The sequence below is a fragment of the Meriones unguiculatus genome, chromosome 11 (genome assembly GCF_030254825.1).
Source record: "Meriones unguiculatus strain TT.TT164.6M chromosome 11, Bangor_MerUng_6.1, whole genome shotgun sequence".
Lineage (NCBI taxonomy): Eukaryota > Metazoa > Chordata > Mammalia > Rodentia > Muridae > Meriones > Meriones unguiculatus.
In genome coordinates, this window is record NC_083359.1 from 37,077,996 (window position 1) to 37,100,502 (window position 22,507).

At 48.7% G+C, this 22,507-nt stretch overlaps 1 protein-coding gene across 2 annotated transcripts in view; it reads right to left on the reverse strand.

Moving 5' to 3' along the window:
• The window catches only part of Sh3pxd2b (SH3 and PX domains 2B), an 81,370-nt gene that overhangs the window by 23,466 nt on the left and 35,397 nt on the right, over positions 1-22,507 (reverse strand). For both annotated transcript variants that reach the window (XM_021635618.2, XM_060363883.1), the window contains exons 3-7: positions 21,953-22,028; positions 16,824-16,900; positions 8,145-8,236; positions 7,638-7,663; positions 532-666 (exon numbers count right to left, since the gene is read on the reverse strand). In XM_021635618.2, the coding sequence (XP_021491293.1) occupies positions 532-666; positions 7,638-7,663; positions 8,145-8,236; positions 16,824-16,900; positions 21,953-22,028 (406 nt within the window). The remainder of the gene's footprint in view (positions 1-531; positions 667-7,637; positions 7,664-8,144; positions 8,237-16,823; positions 16,901-21,952; positions 22,029-22,507) is intronic.

Here is a 22,507-nt window from a genome sequence, read left to right on the forward strand (position 1 = left end):
GGGTGGAATCCAGGCCCCCTGTCTCAATCATCCCACTGCCAGTGGAGGTGGCCAGTGGTCCGGGATGACAGGTGGGTTGAAGAGACTGGCAGATGCCCATTTTTCTGAACAGGTTCTTTCATTTTTTTTTTTTTTTTTTTTTTGAGACACAGTCTCTCTATGTAGCCCAGATAATTGAAGGCCCTCTTGTCTCCACTTTACAAGCGCTGAAATTACAGGAATGTGCCACCTTTCTTGGATCTGCAACCTTCTTGAGGGCTCCCAGTGGAAATCAGTGAGAAAGTTCTCAATGGAGCACTTGACTCTGTTGATAGCTACGTGAAAACCGGAAGGATAGTTTCTGGGAGTAAGCCTAGGAGCAATGGTAACATCTGAGCCAACAGGCTGCCATGACAGTGGCTGTGAGCCCTCAGTGGCTCTGGGGAGCCAGGCCCGGCTGCCCTGTTCACTTGTTTTGGAGTTTCCACCTGCTTCTGGTTCGTGGGGCTTGGTGATGGTGCAGGGTGTGAGGAAGGGGCTCCAGGGCCTTACCTGACTCATTCTTCTCAATGATGTCCACTACTTGGCCTACACTGAGGCTGATCTCTGAGCTTTCCTGCTTCTGGTAGTCTGCTACCACCACATACTGCTCCAGGACCATGGGGTCCACCGAGGTCAGGTCACTCCCTGGGGACAAGCAAATGCCATCAAACATCCCATTAGTTCTGAAAGCCTTGGTTACAGGATTTGTCTCGTGCTCTGAATCCCTAGCCTTGCATCCTCTCATTCATTTGCTTACTCGGGCAACAAAGTTTACCAAGAGCACTGGGGTTTCTAAGAAATAAAAAAACCGGTGAAGCCAAACCTCCATAAAGTACCTCAGTACCTAGGAAATAGCCAAACAGCAGGTACTTGCATATCCTCTGCAGCTCCACAGACTTATCCCTGCAGTACCTCCCTCCTTCTTGCCTTGAAGAGTAAATTAATGAAGTACTACAGCGGTTTGCAGAAAACGTCAGCTTTTGCTCCTCACTCCCTAGGAGTGGCTTGGGTGAGACAAGTTGGAACTTTTGGCGGGAAGGAACAAAAGTCCAAACACTGAGAAGCCTGGAGGCCTCCAACACTCCAGATTGCCAAGTGAGTAAGATGTGGTATGTGCCCAGAAGCTGACTGCCTGGGTGGAGCTCAAGGGGATAGTTTTGAAATAGCTTGAGGTCACCTTCCAGCCAGTCTTTATCGATCCAACTTCATCCGAAATCCTCACCTGTGAACTCATAAGTCTCCTGTGATGCCCCACATACTTTGTTGGGGACCACAAAAACAGATGAGTCTCAAATAACTCAAGGTTTTAAGAAGATAGATACATGGAAGATATATATATATATATGTACACACACACACACACACACACACACACACAAACAAACATATGAGAGATCCAATTATACAAGCATCAGTTTGGAAATACCCAGGATGCCAGCACAGAGAATGAACAGGAAAGGCAAAGTTGTACCAAAAGAGTGGTCAGCAAGACCTCCCAAGCAGAAAACAGAGACCCATGAGGGAAGGTGTCCTGGGAACGGGGGAGAACCAAAGCAGGTGGAGTCTTCCATGATGGGAAAGGCCTGGGAGCCTCCAGGAAAAGAATGAGGTGGGGAGGCAGAGTTCTGCCAGGAGGTATGCATGGTTCTGAGAGAAGTCCCAAGGAAAGCACTGGTATGAGGCCAAGGACTTGATAAGTTTGGATTTTTAAATCTTGAGGAGTTGATTAAGGATTCTAGGAAGGGAGTAGCAAAATTTACAGCTGGACAAGTGATTCTTGCTGCCGTGTGGAGAGAGGCAAAGGCTGGCATGGGAGAGAGAGCAGACTAAGGGTGTGAGGTGTTAGGCAAGAGGCAATGGTGGCACTGGAGCTGGGCAGTGGTCCCAGATGGGAAAAGTATGGGAAGTGCTTCCGGGCAGACGGCTTCCCCAGTGTCACACCCTGGAGCTGTAAAGGCCTGGTGGTACCCACTAAGACAGACAGGTATCACACAAAAACACACCACAGAAGACTTAAAGGGAACATCTCAGTTCAGAGGCGTCAAAGGGGCCAGCCTGGTACATGTGGGGGAAGGGCAGGCCTGCTTCTTGGCTCTGTGAGCAGGTTCTGGCCACTGGTCCTTCCTGCTGTGGAAGTGCTGGGGGTGGAGGGAAGGCATCCAAGCAGGGACCACCCTACCCACCTGAACCTGAGTGGAGAGAGCATAAGGGGAAGGGAGAGAAGAGATGCAGAATGGATGTGTTGAAGAAGGCTGGATGGGAGGAAGCTGGGGGAAAAATGCCTCTCGTGGGCTGCAGACCATCACAAACCTTCCCCACCACTGTGCATGAGGTGGGCACTGCTTATTAGATAAGAAAACAGACTGAGGATAGTAAGTGAATTTCCTTTACCACACAGCTGGATGGGCTCTCCATCCCAGTGTGGAAATGAACGATGAATGACAGGGAAAGAGGTAATAGCTGAGGTCTTCTGGCTTTCTTTCCTCAGCAGTTCCTGGGTCCACCCCAGGTTCCAGCCTACCTATGTCCTTTCTTTGTATTTCTCAGAGGTTATACCCCTTAACAGCTCTCTGTCATACCCTTTAACAGGTCAACAGCCCACCAAACCCAGACAGCCACATTGGCTGGGGTCTGAGACAAGGCTGGCCTGACCCTACTGGATTGTGACTCTGTCGAGAACCTCCTGCCAGGCTAACCTGGTATGTTCTGCCCCTCCAGGGCCCTGTGCAAGGAGCCCATGAGTCTAAGATGCTGGCTCTCTGCAAACAAGGGTTCTTTCAAGTTCAACAGAACAAACCAGAGTCCACACTGAGTAGAACCTGCTTGAGGGCCAGAAACCCCTCTACTGGGCACCAGCTAGTCTTACTCTCCTAACTGGCTCCCTGCTGCCAGCCTCAATCCACCATGATTCTTCAGGTAGAGGATCATTTGGGTCATTATCCTCCCCAGGCAAGGTTCTGCTTTTGTGGTTCTCACCTCACTTAAGAAAAGCCCAGTGCCTGCAAAGCCCTGCCCAATGGATGCAACCTGTTAGCCAATCAGAACACGTTCCCTCCCCTGCCCCACCCCAGCCCACCCCAGAGGGCAGAAGGCTACTCAACTCCCATTCTCTTATTCTACAGAGACTGCAAAAATTTTGACCAGCTACATTGAACACTTGGGAAAAGACCTTTCCACTTGGGAATGGCATGAGTCAGTGGGTATGCGTGGAAGTATACGCAACTGCTTGGTGTCTCTATGGAAAGAGGCTTGCCCTGATTCACCCATTTCTCCTGGCCTAAATGGGAACGTAACAAATGGCTGGTGCTACAACAGCCATGCTGGGCCAGAAGGTAACCTTGTGAACACTGCCATGTATGGCAAAGCACTAAGGCAGGCCCTGGATCCTTGTCACTGCCAAACACTGTGCCAGGCTCGGCTATCTTTTGTGTTTGAGCTAAGAAGCAGTACTGAACTGTTTAAGCTCCAATCCGTCAGAATTTTCTGCCACAGGCAGTCAAATCTATCTCACATTTGTACACCTTATATCGCCACGTTGAGCCAGCAGCACGAACTGTTCTCTTCGCAAGAGACAGTCTCTGCCAGCTGTTGGCACCACTGTTTCTCTCCTTTCCTCAAGGGGTGCTTGGTGATGACCCCTCTGACAGCCTGCTGTTACTGCTTCACTTACTTTTGTTTCTTTCTATTTAAAAATTTTTTTAAAAAGATGTATTTTTTTTAAATCAGTTTTAGTTATGTGTAAAGGTGTGGGTATGTGCACACATGTGCGGGCTCTAGCGGAAGTCAGATGATCCCTCAGAGCTGAAGGTACATGCAGTTGTGGGCAGCCTGACATGTCAGGACCAACTGAGGTTGGTTCTGCTGTAAGAGCAGAAGTGCTCTTAACTGCTGAGGCATCCCTCTGGCCATTGTTACTTAAAAAGCAAGCAAGCAAGCAAGCAAACAAACAAACAAACCAGAAAAAAACAAAAAACAAAAACCCATCAATTCTATACATCCCTTTGTCTCCTGCTGTATGTTTTCCTGTTCATGTTCTAGCACGAATCCAGGGACTCATCTCTGGTTTGCAGGCTTCTCAAATTTTCATTTATTTTCTTATTTTTTTTATATTACATGTATAAGTATTTTTCTCTACACGGATGAATGTGCACCAAGTGCCTGCCTGATGCCTGCAGGTCAGAAGGGGACATTTTGTCCCTGGAACTGGAGCTATAGACAGTTACGAGCCACCATGTGGGTGCTGGGAACTCAAGCTGGGCCCTCTACAGGAGCAGCAGGTGCTCTGAACTGCTGAGCCGTCTCTCTAGCCCCACCTGCTTCTTAAAAGTGTCTGTGGATGAGGAGGATGAGACAGAGGAGGAGGAGGAGAGGAATAATATATTATTGTTAGTGACAGACTGCATGTGACCTGTAATATGGAAATTATCTATACATTATTTGGCTCTTTAGAAAAAAAATGTATCAATTCATGATCTAGACCATGGATGGTACCTAGTAGAGCTCAATAAATAGCCAAATGGAAAAAGGAATATTTTATTTTATTTTTGGTTTTCCAAGACAGAGTTTCTCTGTGTAGCTTTGGCTGTCCTGGACTCACTTTGTAGACCAGGCTGGCCTCAAATTCACATTGATCCACCTACCTCGGCCTCCCTGAATGCTGGGATAAAAGGCATGCACCACCACACCCGGCTGAAAGACTATTTTAAAACTTGGATTTAAATGACTTCCTGTATTAGGGAATATCAAATATCTCTATTATTTCCTTTTGTTATGTCCCTTTTTGCCTTGACATTCCCTACGGACCAAATACTGCCAGGCATACAGTAGGAGCTTGGTAGGTACTGGGTGACAGAATCAGGAAATCTAAATCAGTAGGAAGCCATGAGCAGAGAACAGAGGACAAATAACGGGGCTCAGGCTGTGATTTTGAGCTTTAGGCTGCAGTCCCTGGCCAAGGCGTGCTTCAGAGGCAAGAGCCGGGAACTGCTTCCCAGTGCTGCTTCCAGGGCAAGTGGTCTGCGGTTTACTCAGAATACCCCACTTACCGACACTGATGACAAGAAGTCTGGTTTCAGATGATTAGCCAGGAGCCTTACATGAGGGTCAGACCATTCGGGTGCCATGTAGAGACTGGGGTGGAGTGTGAGATTGAAACTAAGCCCTATTAGGAACGGTACCAGAAACATCTCTCTCCTGGTTGAGGCTCAAAGGTTCTTGATGTTGCCAGGGGCGAACTCAGAAGATTCCTAGGCTAACTCACATGACCCGCAAAGAACTGACAACATTCTTCTTGTCCTTGTAGTCTCAAGCCACATAGTGCCTATTCTCCCAGAGAAACTTTTGAATTAGGTGTTTTTTCCCTTTCTGATGACATGTCTTGAATTTTTAAAATGTTGAGTAATGCCAAAGTGAGATTTTTTTTTCTCCCTCCATAAGTTCACTAAATTGCCAGGCTTGCTAAAAAAAATCTGTAAATAAGCAAAAAGCAAGAAGAAAAGCTCTTGCAAGCCATCAGATGACCTGCTCAATTGTGGCGAGACGTTTCCCCCCTGTGGGATGAGCAGAATTTGGGGCCACATGAGCCAAGTCTGCAGGAGCCAGCTGGCTGTGACTGGGCGGTGCTGGGGTCAGACAAGCCTTTCTGGCAGAAGATGCAGGGGTAAAGTCTGCCTTTAATTTAAATCTCTTTAAATTCAATGAAGAAGGACAGCTCTAAAATCAAGGCAGTGTCCACCACTCAGATAAGTATGGAGCCCATCGAGGGTTCTGAGTCTGACTGAAGAAAGGTGCCGTGTTCCCGCCAGTGGGACTATAAACAAACCTAAGCCCCATCATTGCAGGTGAGTGATGTCAACCACTGTCACCACAAATTACAGCCTCGGCTTTCTTTTCCAGACAGGTCCCCTCATCAAGCCTGTTCCGGCGGGACACTCTTATTTTCACAAACCAGAGTGTCTCTTCCTTCCCCACCCCATCTTCTCCGGCTCCTGTCAGGGGAGTCTACATACTCAAGGCCAGAAACTCTGAGACCAGCCCAGAGTGGCAGCTGCTCTCTGATCTTTGCTAAGAAAAGAAATGTGTCATTATCCCAGCTGAGGACCATTTGCAGATTTAGCAGGATGCCATGGTGTGGCCAGTGACCGCTAAGCCCCAAAGGAGAGCCGGATGCAGTCAGCGAACAAAGGAGGCTGGGGCTGAGGAAAGAGGAATGAGGTCATGGCTTCTGTCTTCACTTTCTGCCTTGATCAGCCTAGAGGCCTGTAAAGCTCATCCAGGGCCTGTTCCCAGGAGGAGAGGAAGAGAACAGCCCTGAAATGTGGACCTGTTCTTGGTGCTATCGGGGACATCTGCAGGCTCGAGTAATAATCAAACAGTATCAGTTAGATATTACTATTAAAGGATTTTACATATATTATTATAGAACCTCTGATAATCCTATAAAACGCATTATCGTGTGTGTGTGTGTGTGTGTGTGTGTGTGTGTGTGTGTGTGTACTTAAATGGTACCCAGGGCCTTGTGCATGTTAGGTGAGTGTTCTACCGCTGAGCCACACCCCAGGCCTGGATGTCACACATGAAGAAAACTGAGGCAAGGTCATCAGTTTTGACTTTGTGAATCTCTGCCTGTGCCCCTTCCTCCCCGTGCACAGAGACCCTCAAACTTCCTGGAGTTCAAGATTAGAGGCCAGGGCCCTGGAAACTCCTAAACCCACAGTGGCTGGGCTGCCAGAAGGAGCATGGGGTGGTAAGAAGAGCTGGACTAGTGACCTTCATCTTTAGAATGTGCAGGCCTGTGGGAACCATCACCCCAGGCCCACCTCTGTTAGAAGACTGGTATCATCCCAAGAATAAAAAGGCGGTCAGAAGCCAGCTTCCGGCGTGAGAAAGGAGCCAAACAGGGCTTGAGTGACGGGCATCAAGCTCTGCCCAGGATAGAGGGCTGAAGGAAGCTTAGAGGGCAGCCAGGGCTGAGGCTGTCAAAGGCCCAGGCCCAGATCTGTGGCTGAGTCCACCTCCCAGTCAGAATGCATGGTGTCCTCTCTGCCTGGAGTTCCCTTCGCTCTTTGGAAAGCTCACCTTTAGTCCTCAAGATTCAGGACTCCTACCCTCTCCTCACTCTCTCCCTCCTCTTATCCTTCCAGTACTGTATAAGGCTCTGAGTGTCCATACTGCTTGTACGAAGTGGAATGGAGGCCCAGACCCTCTGCTATGTGGTTAGGAAGACATCTGTCTTACCATGCCACAAAAGCATTCTGGTCTCATCCACTTGGTAGAAGTTTTGGCAAGGGATAAAACAGGCTCAGATTCTTCTTTTGTGAGACAGGGATGGGCATTAGTTAATCAATCAATCAATCAATCAATCAATCAATCAATCAATCATCAGCTCATCTATTCATTCTCCTAATCATCTACATACAAAAGCACCCATCCAGTGTTTACCCATCCCTCTGTCTGTCTTATCTATTCACCCACCCATCCTACAACAATCTGATTACCATCCATCTGTCCATCTATCCCTCTGTCTATCCATCCATTGAACTGCTGTGTCCCCAGTGTAGAACCCAACACAGGGTACACGGCAGGAATGAAAAGAAGGAACTGGAATATAGGCTTACCTGACTTCTTCTTCCCGATATGCTCCCTGTGTAGGAGAGAGGGATGAGAAAGAGCCAGTCAGTCCTTGTTATGTACTAAGGTGAGACTCCATTAGGACGCTGACAGTCCTCACCCCACAGCGTCCTCAGGCAGTGAATGAACCCAAACCCACCCCAGGAACCCAGGCTTCTCTAAGAAAGCCCCCCCCACCCCTTCAATATTGCCTTTATCTGATAAAAGTTCAGGATTCAGGAACCAAAGTTTCTTTGCATTTGGGGAGTGGAGGCATCACACTCTGATAAGCATGTGTTGGTGCAGAACAACTGTGGACACTTAGCGGGTTCCATTGCCTGTTAGATGGGACCACGCCCTTTCCCACTTACAGTGGCCACAGAGCAGAGGGCAGTGAGGCCTTGCAGGGGGAGCTGAGGCAACAAACTCTGGCTTACTCTTTGCTGACTCTGCGTCCCCGTGGGACTGGGATGATGAGCGAGCTATCACCTGGGGAAGTCCACGGACCGACTTACTCTTTGGGAGGATTAAGGTCCTCGGGCCTGGTTTCGAAAAACTGTAGCACCTCATCACACTGAGAGATGTAGGGGGGCAGCTGGATCAGGGCCTAGAACAGAGACATGGGTGAACCCCAGGAAGGAGATGGTGTCAAGAGCGTTGTCGCCAGCGGTTCTCAAACTCAGAAAGGCATCAGGATCGCACTGGGGGAATTCCCAATGCACAGGTGGGACCCCCCAGAGCTTCTGACCTAACAGACCTGTGGCGAGGCCTTCGACCAGGCATTTTAACAAGCTTCCTGGAGATGCTGGTGCCCTTGCCTTGGAGAACACATGGAGAACACACAGGCATGCACATGCACTCTCCCAGATGTATGGAGATAATACATCCTGCTGGCATATGTGCAAACACTGTATGTTCATGATTACACAATCCAGCCCACACGTACATGCTATTTTGGAAAGTGATACTTTGACTAACAGTGTGAACTCTATGCATTTCATCCTTATCTACCATATTCTATGTTGTCTGCCACTGGAGAACATCTGGAGCGTGTCCAACAAGAGTCTGAACCTCCCAAGCTGAAGCTGCAAAACCCAACGATTTGGGTTGGATGTAAGTCTCCCGGGTGATGGAGGGTTAGCATGCCAGCCTCCCCGGGGCCAGTTCGCAGCCATCTGGCAGAGCGGCTCAGCTGGGTCATGACAGAGCCCGGCTGGCAGGCTGCATGAAGCAAGGTAAAGGCCAAGGAGGAGCTTGTTCTGTCTGCTTGTCTACCAAGTGTTCATTCAAGTATTTAACAGGTATCTTCTCTGTCCCGGGAAAGAACAGGGCACATCCTGCTCATCACAGAGGTGGTGCCGCACCAAATGAACGCTGAAGTTGAGCAAACATTTGACTAAGCCTCCCTCCTCTCCAAGCGCAGGTCCCGGAGTGGGATGATGGAGGTGCAAAAGGCTCATGGTAAAGCCGGTTCAGGTCCACGCTACTACAGACACAGAGGCGGGAGTGCAAGTGTGTGTCTGAGGGATTTACACAGCCTGTGCCCTCACAGAGGCCTCCACAGCTCAGTGGGACTCTGCACTTCCTGGGCTGTGCTCCCTGGTGCCTCTCTTGCACCTTCTGGCCCTGGCGTTGCCCGAGTGAAGAGATGGGTCATGTATTTTCTGCCCAACAGCTCTGCAAATCAAGCCTTGCATCAATGTGCAGAACACGGGGTTCAGATGCACCTCGTGGTGGCACACAGGGGACTCCAGGGTGGAACCTCACAGCTCCAAGGGGATTTTGACCCTACAACATCCCCCCTCCCCCTGTTAAGAATTTTACATTGTGGTCAAATACATATTAACATCAATTGGCCATTAACCGTCTCAGGGTCACGGACACCGTCCCGCTCTCTACCTCCAAACCCAGAGCTCATTCCATGTTGCCGGATAGAAATTGTCCCTACTAACTACACCCCCCCTCCCATTCCACTCTCTGTCCCTTTGAATTTCTCCTCTAGGCGTGACCAGATAGTATCTGTTCCCTTATGTGCCCCTGGTGTCCTGGATCATGCTCGTCCATTCGGGCGGGGTGGAATGTAGGGGGGACACCCTGGCCGCAGCGCATGTCAGGATTTCTTTCTTCGGGTTTGACATATTGTCCATGTCCACGGCATTCCCTTCATTCACCCTGAGCAGGTGGGCTGCTGCGTCTACTTCTCTGGCAGAGGTGCCGGGGGTGGGACCCAGGGTTCGTGCACACTAGGATATTGTTCTGCTGCTGAGTTTCCACCTCAGCCCGAAGGAATATCTGACCCAAGCTCTAAGCTACATCCACAGACTTAAAGTGGAAAGATACAGACAATGAGGTAGACAATGGTCCTGGAAGACCCCTCATGGTCACTGTCCACTGTCCAGGTGAGAGACGCTGACATACAGCTTGCTGATTTTTTTTTTTTTTTAGATTTTATTCATTTTTGTTTATCTGATGTATGTCTGTGTATCACTTGTATGCAGTACCCATGAGAGCCAGAAGAGGGTATCAGATACTCTGTGACTAGAATCACAGAGAGTTGTGACTACCATGTAGGCACCTGGGAATCGAACTCAGGTCCTCTGGGAGAGCAGCCAGTGCTCTTAACGACTGAGCCATCTCACCAGCCCCTTGTTGATCATTTCAATTTGCCATGAGGCAGCACCTACTCTGCAACTGGCACCAGGATGGACCTTTGCTAGGGTGCGGAGCCACACTCTCCTCTTCCACATCCCACTTTGATGCTTCTCCGTTTTCTAATTCTGGGCTGCGCATGGTGATTTTTCTGCCCAGGACACCTGCTGTGCAGGGCTCTTTCCTCTGAAGCCCTGTAGATTTTCCAGCTTAACCACACCAGGGAGTTGCTGATGTGACGCCGGCTGGGCTGTGCCATGCCCTGCTGTGTGGTGCACCGAGACCTCACACCTACCCACTCCGTGACAGCAACAGAACTCTTGAGAACAAACTAATGCTTTTTCTAGTGAGTGAGGCTTTGCTCTGCAGGGACAATGCACTGCTATAAATCGAGGCATGATGCCACATTTTGCTCTTTTTTTTTTTTTTTCTACCATGAGTTAGAATGTGTAAGAAGTCCTTGCTGGCACTATGCTCCCAGCTTCTGGAACCATGAGCCAAAAGAAATCTTTCTTTCTTAGTAGACACCCAGTCTCAGATATTCTGTTACTGCCACAGGAAATGAGCCAGGGCAGGCTGTCCTCAAACGTCCTCAGGCTGATAGAGGTGAAAGAGCACCTGTGTGACATCCGTGAGACCCTGAGGTCAGTACCCGGTACCAGAGGGTTGTAGTGGTACACAGCTTTAATCCCAGTATTTGGGAGGCAGGGGCAGGCAGATCTCTGTGAGTTTGAGGCCAGTCTGATCTACACAGTGAGTACTGGGGAGCCAGAGCTACATAATGAGACCCTGTCTAGAAAAAAAACAAAAACAAAAACAAGGGCTGGAGAGATGGCTCAGAGGTTAAGAGCACTGGCTGCTCTTCCAAAGGTCCTGAGTTCAATTCCCAGCAATCACATGGTGGCTCACAGCCACCTACAATGAGATCTGGTGTCCTCTTCTGGTATGCAGGCACACATGCAGGCAGGACACTGTAGACATAATAAATAAATAAATCTTTAAAAAACAAAAACAAAAACAAAAAAACCCAAACCAAATCAACCAAGCAACCAACCAACCAAAAAGCCTCAGTACCAAAACCCAAATAAAACACAGTTCACTTTAGAAAAGAGTGCTTCAAGGTGTCAGCCGTCTCTGTCTTGGATCAATCCCATAGTCTGAAACCACAGCATAGCAGTAGTTAGAAATGATTTTTTTTTCTCTCTCTACTGGAGAAGTGAGGTGTGATCTAGAGAAAGTCTGATGCTCTGGCCCCTGTGTGAACAGAAGCCGGTGAGACCGTGCTTCACATACGTCCTTCACAATGGTGCCCTGGGCTGGGGCCTCTTCTTGAGGGTTTTATGGCTGGGCTTTGCTGCCCCCAGAACGTGCTGCATCTGTCGTGGGCAGTGCTCATGCCAAGTGCTGCCAGGCAGACAGTTGGTAGTTCACCAGCCCCACAGCAAGCTGAGTAGCTGTTTATAAGGCCGTGTGACAACACATGCTCATCTTTGCGGCAGGTTCAGAAGTCATGTTTTCACTGCGTCCTTCTATAAGTGTAACTTCTTAGATGTAATGAAATACATCTTCTTTGTGGTCAGCACCTTTCGTGTCTTTAAAAGTCCCTCCATGCCTAGAGATGGGGAGCTTTCGCTTCCCGAAACCCTCACAGCAGTTCCTCTTACAGTGATGACTCTAAGTTGCTGGAAGTGAGCCCACTGTGCTGTGACGCTGACACTAGACATCTCCTGCACAACCCCTCACCCCCCCCCCCCCATATGGAGACTCTTTATCCAGGAATCCAGTCTTTTCCAATGATCTGCAAGGTTGCCTCTGTCAGTGCCAGCCAGCCCAACACACAGGGGTCTGTTTTGGGGCCCTCAATTTGTTTCCAGTAGCTTTTCTATCCGGTACCAATTCTGCAGACAATGATAACTGTACACTGGGTCTGGCAGAACCCTTTCTTGAGTTTTACTGCACACGTGGCGGCCAGGTTTGGGTACTAGCAGTCCTGGCCTCTTTCTACCTGTTGGAGATGACCACTTTTCTACTAAAATTAAGCTCAGTGTGATGGATCCAATTACCTTAAGTCAGTTCACAATGTCCCTAACAGCTGTCTAAATATTAGGAACAGTTTTTGCATGCAGAACTGCAGATCCGGTGACAGAAGGAACAGTTCATCTCCTCCAAGGAGGGCAGGTTCTATGGTACTAATAATCCAGGGAATCTGGGCAAGTGAAATAACAAAATGTTGGCATTGTTCTGATTCATAACCTAAGCAATTTCTTCCCGGGAAAGCCGTAAACATGAGTGCAGCTGGACCTGGAGAGAATTGGGTGTGCTGGGGAGAAAACAGGTCAGAATGATGTAGGCAGAGGATCCAACTTTGGGGAAAAGTAGAGGCAGGAATTGTCTAGCAGGGCACGGTGATCCTAAGGACCTAAAGCTCTTGCCAGCAGGGCCCGGACAAAGGGATGCTACCTTCAGAATGGCAACTTCAGGCTTTATAGTTATAAAAAAGGGATATGGGAAATGTAGAACTTTCCTCTGGGAGTTGGAAAGTAGGAGCAAAGTGCTTATCCTTGGCCCCTCACCCTTTCGGAAGACGACAGTTAGCAGGGAGGAGTCCGCCTGCCTATGATAATGTGTTTTCTGTTGCTATACCAGTATAGCAACAGAGACTGGGTCCTTTATGAGATGAAGGCTCATTTGGCTCACAACTGTGGGGCTGGCCAGAGCCTCCCCCCTCCCGATACTGTGGTTATGAGTAGCTGTGGGGCTTCATTTCCTCCTCTACACAGCGGGAATATGGAAAACCTACCTTGTATAGTCACCAGAGGGATGCAGGAAGGTCATGTCTGACCAGGAGCGAACCATTCCATCAGGAGTGATTTTCAGCCCTTCCTACATGCCTCCTCACCAAGAGGGGCCATCTGTCCCAACACTGCCCCCTTTGGTATAAAACTTTTCACATTTATTACAGTATAATTTACATGCCATATACTTACTCACTGCAAGTGCCCAGTTCAGTATTTAGTAAATTACAGAGTTCTAGCCTCATCCCCACAATTCAGTTTTAGAACTTTTCCATCGTCCCAAACATCAAAATTGCAGTCAGTCTTCCCGCCCACAGTCCCAGGGCCCGGGAACCCACTCATCTGCTTTCTGTGCTCATAAACTCACCCTGCTTGCACATCCACTTGGTCAGTTGTCTCTGCATCTGGTTTCTTTCACTCAGCAGCACGATTCTGCAATTCCTCTAGGTCATATGATTTACCCAAATTTAACTGGCTGACAGCATCAAGTTTCAGACTGCCCCTTCCATTTGGCTCTTAGGACTTACTGTTGCCACGAATGTTTGCATCTAAGGCTCTGTGTGAACATAAGCTTTCTCTTATGTATAGACCCAAGGCTGACTATATAATAAGCTTCTTGGGGTGTGTTGAAACAGGTTATGGACCCGGGCCGGCCTGAAATTTTGTGATCTTTGTGTCTCAGCCTCGCAGAAATGGCCCCATTATTTTCCAGATCCTCACCAACATCTGGCACAGCTGTCCCATGGTTAGTGCCAAACTACAGTCCCTCTTAGTATGACCCCAATGGTTCAAAGTGCTAAATATCTCTTCATGTGTTTATTTTATTTATTTAATTTGTTTATTTTTGAAAAATGCATCACTGCGTAATCCTGGCTGGCCTTGAACTCATTTGTAGACCAGGCTGGCCTTGAAATCACAGAGCTCCTCCTGCCTCTGCCTTCCTGAGTGGTGGAACTAAAGGCGTGCACTACCATGCCCAGCTCACATGCTTATTATAACCCCTGTCTCCTCTTGGGTGAGGGTGCTATGGAATTCTTCTCCTGTCTGAAAGTCTTTTTATTATTTCTTCTTCCTCCTCCTCCTCTTCTTCTTTGTTTGTTTTTCAAGGCAGGGTTTCTCTGTGTAGCTGTCCTGGAACTTGCTTTGTAGACCAGGGTGGCCTGGAACTCACTGAGTTCCACCTGCCTCGGCCTCCTGAGTGCTGGGACTCAAGGCATGCACCACCATCACCCGGCACGAGTTCTTTATGTATTCTCAGTAACTCCCTTACAAATGTTATTTATAGATATTTCTGTGCCGTATCTTTTGATTTTTCCTAGTGGTGGCTTCTTTCTTTCTTTCTTTCTTTCTTTCTTTCTTTCTTTCTTTCTTTCTTTCTTTCTTTCTTTCTTCCTTCCTTTCCTTCCTTCCTTCCTTCCTTCCTTCCTTCCTTCCTTCCTTCCTTCCTTCTTTCTATCTTTCTTTCTTTCTCTCTCTCTTTCTCTCTCTTTCTTTTTTCACCAGAGAACTTTGTAAGTAGGTTTGATGAAGAATAACTTGACCGAATAGGTTTAAGGATTGTCACTTTTGGTGTCCCATTACAAATCTCCTTGTTTAACGCAGGGTCATGCAGGTTTCCTCTACATTTTTCTTTGGAGGTTTTATAATTTTGTCTCTTCTACTTAGGGCTGTGGCCCATTCTGTGTATTTGTGCACACACGTCTTCATGTGTCTGCGTACGGATGTGTGCGTGTCTACGCCGGTGTCTTTCTCTATCACTGTTCACCTCGTGTTTTTGAGATAATGTTTTACTGAACGTAGATGTCACCAATTTAGCTAAAGTAGATGGTGGGTGAGCCCCTGAGCGTCCCTTCTCCCCAGCACAAGCATTACAGATGTGTGCTGTAACATCTGGCTTTTACACAGGCGCTGGAGATCCAAACTTGGGTTTTCATGCTCCAGGGCAAACACTTTCCCCACTGAGTGGTCTCTTCAGCTCCTATGACCCCTTTTGAGTTGATTTTCTGCACAAAGTGTGAGGGAAGGGGTCAGGTTCGCTGTATGTTTGCATGTGCACTGAAGCTGTGGGTGGATCTGAGGTGAAAGGGGGGCATAGTTTAGCTCTATCCCCTCAGGGCATATGTGCTTAGAGCAGGGTCTTTACAGAAGTAATTGGAGGTTAACCAAAATCATCAGGGGTGGGCCTTGATCCACATAAAGAGCGTCCTTTCGGATTAGGGCACACATACATGAAGAGAACATTTCCGGTACAGTCAAGACAGCTACCTGTGGCCTGAGAGACCCTGCTGCTGGTATTTTAGCTTTCAGGAGTGACAGAAAAACCAAGTCCTGCCATTGAAATCACCAAGCCTGGCAGTTTGCAGCCCCGATGAACGAGGCAGTAGCTAGTTGTCCCATGAGTTAAAAAAAAAAAAAAAAAAAATCCTTCCTCGTTGAACTGTTTTGGCCTGGCATTTTGGAGCATTTATTCCTGGCTCACAACTTTGTCCACTGATCTGTGCATGAATCTCAGGATAGTACCACGGAGACTGGATTCCTGTAGGGAGTAAGGAGCCTTGTAGGGAGGATGCTAAGCATGACATATCTTCTAAGATCCCTTTAACTTACACACACATGCCCACACATACACAGACACACAATAGGTCTTGTCAGCACCACTAAGGAGCCCATAGGATTTCTATAGGATTAAGTCCACATACAAAGAATTTTTTTTTCTTTTAGCGTACAGAATGCCTTTCCATTCGTTTAGAGGTTTTTTTGTTTTGTTTTGTTTTGCTTTTGAGACAAGGACTCACTATGTATGTAAGCCCAGCCTGTCTAGAACTCATTGTGTGGCTCAAGCTCTCCTCGAACAAAGAGTTCTGCTTCTGCCCCAGAGTGCTGAATAATGGCAATCCCACCACGCCCAGCTTTACTCACAGCTCGCTGGATTTTTCTTGGCAGTGCTTTGTATAAATTCTGTATAAGTTCAGTGTATAAATTCTGTAGTTTCAGCTAAGAACATTTTTAACGGTTTTAATATATATTTTTTTGTAGCTGGTGTGAGTAGAACTCTTCTCGCTCTCTCTGGTATATTTTATGTGCAGATGTGTATGCATGGAGATAAAAGCCAGCAGTCGGTATTGAGCGCCTTTCTCGGTTGTTTTCCACCAGTTTTGGGAACAGGGTCTCTCACAGAACCCAAATCTTGCTGGCTGGCTGGGCTGGCTGGGCAGTGAGCCCCCAAGACCTGCTTGTCTCGACATCTAAGCTCAGGATTACAGGTCCTTCAAGCCACGCTCAGCATATTACATAGGTGCTCAGCCAAACCCAGGTCTTCATGTTTGTGTGGTAAGCACTTTACTGACCACGCCATCTCCCCAGCCTAAGGGGAAGTGCAGCCTTAATGTGTCACATCTGGATACAGAAACAATTGGTGGCTGCATATGCCACCTGCATCCTGTGATCTTACTCTGCTCACTTAATAGAGATGCTAAAGGAAATGAAAACACGCTTCCTTCCCCACCAATCCAATAGCACCAAAAGGCAAGAGGCCAGCTGCTCCATCAACACTAGGGGCTGGATGCTGACTGGGACGTCCATGCCCAGTGCAATACCACACAGCCGCCGAAAGCGGATTCAGGTTGATTCCACAGTAGCAACGGGAATTTGTATGTTTTGTTTCCCACCCTCCCATGAACATTTGGCACGCAGAAAGGAAAACAAAACAGAACACCCACGGGGAAATATGGTGTTGGCATCTCTGCTTACCTTACAGTACTCATCAATTGGTATCAGGCGTTTGACGGCTACGTCCCGGATGTGGCTGCGGCGGAAGAGGATTTTGCCTGTGGGGGAGGAGAACACTTTCAGCATGGCAGTGACTAGTGACCTGCCCTCTGCCACCTGGAGTGGCTGTCTAGGGGTGGGCCTGAGTGGTACCAAAATTCCGTAGCGTTCCCTTTTTAAACTTCTGCATCTGTGTGAAATTACATGGAAGAGCCCCTGGGCAGGAAGGGCTCCCTCAAGCTAAGCCTGGGCAGCCCAAGACCCTCAGGCTCATGGGCAGCTCAGAGCAGAAACTCAGCCTCCCTTCTTTCCTCATTCATGTCTGTCTCTGCTCCTGGCTAAGGGTTCGCTAAACTTCTGTGCTTTTTTTTTTTTTTAGTGAGTCTGTGTATTTCTTTTCTTTTTTTTTTATCAGTTACATTTTATTAACTCTGTATCCCAGCCGTGTCCCGATCCCTCATTCCCTCCCAGTCCCTCCCTCCCTCCCTCCCTCATCTCCACCGTGCCCCTTTCCAAGTCCACGTCTGTGTATTTCTTATCTATCCAAACTTGCTAGAAAGAAAAAATATAGAAGATAATGCACCAAAGGATTTGAAGAGATCTGTCTTCTTCCAAATGACAGAAGACAGGTCATTTTTTCTTCTCTAACTTTTCCCATATTTACTGCTTTTAGAATCATAAAAACATCCTCCAACAGAAAAGGAGGGCAGTGCTGACAGCCTGTGTTTTTTTGTTTGTTTGTTTTTTGTTGTTGTTGTGTTTTTTTTTTTGTTTGTTTGTTTTTTTCAATGGGAACCCAGGGGCCAGCAGGCTCTGCTGTTTGTCCTAACTCGGAGGAACCCTTTTGGGATTCTGGGTGGGCTATCCTTCTCAGGGCAGAATTAACCCAACCCTGTGAGGTGTTGAGCAGCTCCAATTCAACTCTAGAGCAAGCTGGTGGCCCATCCCAGCCCCAGCCCCAGCCACCGTGACAGTCAAATAGCCCCAGTTCTCATTCTTGCTGGCCCCTGCAGGTAGAGCTGCTTGCAATTTAGACTCCGCTGAAGTGCCACAGCCTATAAGCCTTCACAACTAAGAAGGAATGTGACCCTATGGAGCAGCAAATGCTTTCTGCCATTCATCTGTTTCTCAAAGTGGGAGAGGACCCTCCCACCCCAACCCCAAAACTAATGTGTTCCCATTTGGCTGCAGTTCCCTTCTGCACATCAGGGGAGGAGAACCGTATACAGGGTTCTTACTATAGAGGTATTAAGTGGGCTCAAAGCAGTCACACTAACATGGGGCTGCTGCCAACCCAAACCACCAGACTTGTCTCAAAGCCACGCAGCTAAAGAATCTGTTTTGGTTAATTTTTTTTGGTCAACTTGATAACAGCTAGAGTTATCTCAGAGGGAATCTCAAGTAAGAAAATGTCTCCATGAGATTGGCCTGAAGGCAAACCTATGCAGTAAATTGTCTTGGTTAACGATTAATTTGGGAGGGCCTGGTGTCACCCCTGGACGGGTGGCTGCACGAGCCAGGAGCAAGCCAAGGAGCAGCACTCCTCCGTGGTTCTTCTTCAGCTCCTGCCTCGACTTCCCTCAATGATAGACTGTGACATGGACATATTAGCCAAACGAACCCTTTATTCCTCAACTCTTGTTTCATCGAAGCAAGGGAAACTAAAGGAAGCCGGAGACCCGTGTCAAGGCTTCACCCCAGAAGGAGCTCAGAGGGTGGAAACTCCTCAGTGGGGTTGGAGGGTCCTTGGGGATACTTTGGGGCAGGGGAAAAGCTCACTAGGTGGTTACAGCCAATCCCTCTTACACCGCGACCCTGAAGAGCCAGTCACCTCTGGAACCTGTGGACAGGAGGACAGGGCTTTGTCTCCCAGGTCCTCTACTCAACACACCTGGAGCCTGGCCCGTGGTAGACTTTACAAAGGAGTAATTACTGTGTGCTCCCAAAGCAGGATGAGAACGCCTGTGACGCTCTAGGTAATGTTAATTATCTCTCCCATGGTCAGCTTTCTGGGGCCAAACACATGAGAGCAGGGTTACGCTCAGGCCAGGCTCCAGGCAGCCCCGCCAAAGCTCTCAGCAGTTCCTAGCTGCTGCTGGTGCCTCTCTGGTGAAGTGTGGGGACAGTCAGCACAGGTCTGATGGGAAGGTGAGGAAGGACGGAGGGACTACCTCCATGCTGGAGCAGAAAGGGTGTTCAGCAGAGAAAAATGGCTTTGGTGGGAATGGGAGGCTTTTGTTTTCCAGTGGAAGAAGGCCAAACTGTAATGCTTAGTTTTCAAGTTGCATCCTTTGCCAAGTTGGCCTCCCCAGCCCTTGCTGGGATGGAAAGTCCACACAGGCGGGTCCCCCTCCCCCGCCTTTGTGCTAACATGAAACTCGCCTTTGTCTTGCTGACAAGGCACTCTGGGTAGAGAACTGACCTCAGAGAGGAGACCCACTTCCTGCCCATAGCATTGGCTTGGGGAATAGCTGAGAGGTGGGTTCAGAAGGGATGGGCCAGAGGTCCTGGGGCCCCTGGGGATCCTAAGCTGGAAATGGGCACAAGGACAAAGGGGCTAGGTCCCGAGAGCAGCATTTTCATGAATTCTTGCTGGAAAAGAATTACGTAACCACAAAGGCTTTTAAGAGCTGGGGAGAGGGTCGGGCTCAAGTTCTCTGCCTTGGGAAGGTTCCCAGAGCTAACTTTGGCCTCTTATCCAGAAGAAAGCAAGTTACAGCCTACGGCTCCCTCTCTCTTTCTTGAAGAAATTCTGGCTTTTAGAGCCTGGCTGAACTTGAATACTCTTGGTCATTCCAGGGTGACTCCAAAATATAAGACCAAGAAGCCCCAAAGGGAGCACCCCCTCCTTGACTCTGCTCTCTTACCGCCTTTCCTGAGAGCCTGTTCCGGGCCAGAAATTGAACTTTAGGAAGCAGAGTCACCATCTTATTTAACAGATGTGGAAACAGAGGTGCAGGGGAGGAGGGATGGCTGGGGGTGGTGATTAAAGTCACGGGGCTGAAGAGGTTTTGTCTCCAAAGCATGTGCTTTGCAGCCCCAAGTTTTGGCTACCACAGCTGGCACACGGGGTTCTCTCCAGTGGGGGAAACATTCCAGGGTGGCTGATGCTTTCGCAGTGGAGGGACTAAAAACGTTAGTTGTGTTTGTTTGTTTGTTTGAGGCAAAGGATTCTCTCGGCGGAGGAGTCCTAGCAAACTCAGCTGGCCCAAGGCTCAGCCCAGCCAGGCTGAGAACCTGCTGACTGGGCAACAGGAGAGTGGGCACCGATGTGACAGGGACCCCGGAAAGGAGCAGGGTGAAGAACTCTCCAAACCACGGCTATCCGAGGTGACCGTCAGTGTGCCCAGCCTACGTGTGTAACAACAGCAAGTGAGCAATGGCCCCCAGCGACTGGTCAGAAATTTACACAGTCCTTATGGGCACTGTTACTCTGGTACCGTTATCATCTCCAGTTTGGACGAAAGAAAAATCAAAACATATGCTCCTGAGTCATTTGCCAAGGCTAGGGGTGTGTGGGCGCCCTAGGTGACAGAGTTGGAAGCGCCTCCAGGCATGAAGCTCGAGGCCAGCCACTCCTTTGAGTACACCCCAAGCCTGCCATCTCTGTATGTGTGCAGCTTCTCTGGGCCCTAGCTCCTCCTTTGTGACAGGGGTGTGACCTGCAGGGCTGGGAATGGACTGGGGTGTAATGTAAATAACTCAGCTTGGTGGGCTGGCATCCGATGACAGCTGTAAGGAGCAGTTGTTGGAACTTGGAGCAGGTTCTGTTCTAATAATCCCTCTTTTTCACCTAAAGCCTTGACATTTCTCTTTGGTAGGGATGTGCAGTGGGTGGTGGTGGCTGCGCATGCAAGTGCTAGCCAAGACTGCATTGTGTTCTGTGCAGCAGTTGGTTTAACACCTGGTATTCAAGGTACACGGTACCACGACCCCGACATGTCCTGTCCTAATCTACAGAGCCGGTGGGCATGATGGGAGAGTCCATGCCTTCCATTATTCTGGATCAGCCTGGAAGCCACATGAACCCTGTGTAAGCAGACAGCGTTCTCTGTCATAGAGGTGAGAAGGATCTGAAGTGTCAGAAACCTTTCTCTGCCCCATCACCAGCTCCCTATGTTGAAGGATGCAGGCAGCTTCCAGACACTGCAGGGCCCCAGCTGATAGCCATCAAGTAGCCTGAAGGGAACTGATTCCACCACAACGTGAATGAGGTTGGACAGGAGTTCTTCTCTGCAACCTCCAGGTAGGAGGCTTAGCCTAGCTAACACCTTGACTTTGGCCTTGTGAGGGTAGACAGGGAACCCAGCTGAGCTCATCAAGGCTTCTTCTGATCCACAGAACTTGAGGCATTAATGGTTCTGTGTTGTGCTGTTAAACTGTCAGTAACTTGTGACACCGGAATAGAAACCAAAGAGTGGTTATAACGACCAGCTGCTGACTGTGAAAACCCCAAGCTCAGGCTCCCACTTGAGAGCTGGGAGAAGCTGAACACCCCAGAGGGCAGGATCCCGCCCAGGGTCACACAGCTAGTAAACAGCACAGCCTCTAACTCCAGTGCCCATTCTAAGCCACTAATTCTGCCCTTGGCTGAGAACTGTCAGTGGTGGCTGTGCTGGTTAGTTTTTGTCAACTAAACACAAACTGGAGTCATTCAGAAGAGGGACCTCAATTGAAGAATTGCCTCCATCAGTGTGATGGTGGTGTGTGTGTGCCATGTTATTAATTGCTAATTGTGAAAGGGCTCAGCCCACTGTGCACAGTGCCACCTCTGGGCAGGTGGTCCTGGGCTATGTAAGAAAGCAGGCTGAGCAAGCCATGGCCAGCGAGTGAGCCGGCAAGCAGTTTTCTCCATGGGTTCAGCTTGGGTTCTTGCTTTACCTTCCCCTATGAGGGTCAGTGACTGAGAAGCAGAAGATGAGATAAACCCCTTCCTCCCCAAGTTGCTTTTCCACAGTGGTGTTTATCACAGCAGCAGAAACTAGGAGAGAAATATTGTCCTCCCCTCCCCCAAAAGCCCCCACCATGAAGGGGGTTGAGCTCCTGTGCTCAATCCAGAGCTGCTGTTCAGTGCCATGCTTGCCCTGTCCGAGAGTGTACACCTTACCCACCTGGCAGAAATGGGATGATCCTCTGCTTGGGATCCTTCTGTCCCCCTTCCATGGGGAACTTGTCCAACATCTGCATCTAAACGAAGAAGGAATAAAAGCAAAAGCTTTTCATAATACAAAATGCACATTTCCTGACATCTTAAAGGGATATTTGAGATTTGTGGTTTGACATATTAGAAGTTCACTTTGTCCCGCTCTTCAGAAGTCTGAGGCAATAGGGATGGGGTCGGATCTGAGGCCCATTCGAAAGCGACTGTTTATATCCACAGCTTCCAAACTGTGAAAGCTCAGTGTTGCAAGAGACTATTGTTAGTTGGTTTTTAAAAGATTTATTTTAAATTATGTGTGTGTATGCACCTGTATGACATGGATGCAGGTGCCCTCAGAGGCCAGAAACGTCAGGGCCCCTGGAGCTCTTGGAGGTCATCTGATGAGGGTGTTAGAAACCAAACTTGGGTCCTCTGCAAGCAAGGGCCATACAGACTCTTAGCCACAGAACTATCTCCCCGGGCCACCATTCTTGGTTCTCCTAGAGAGTTTAATCCGAGGGACTTG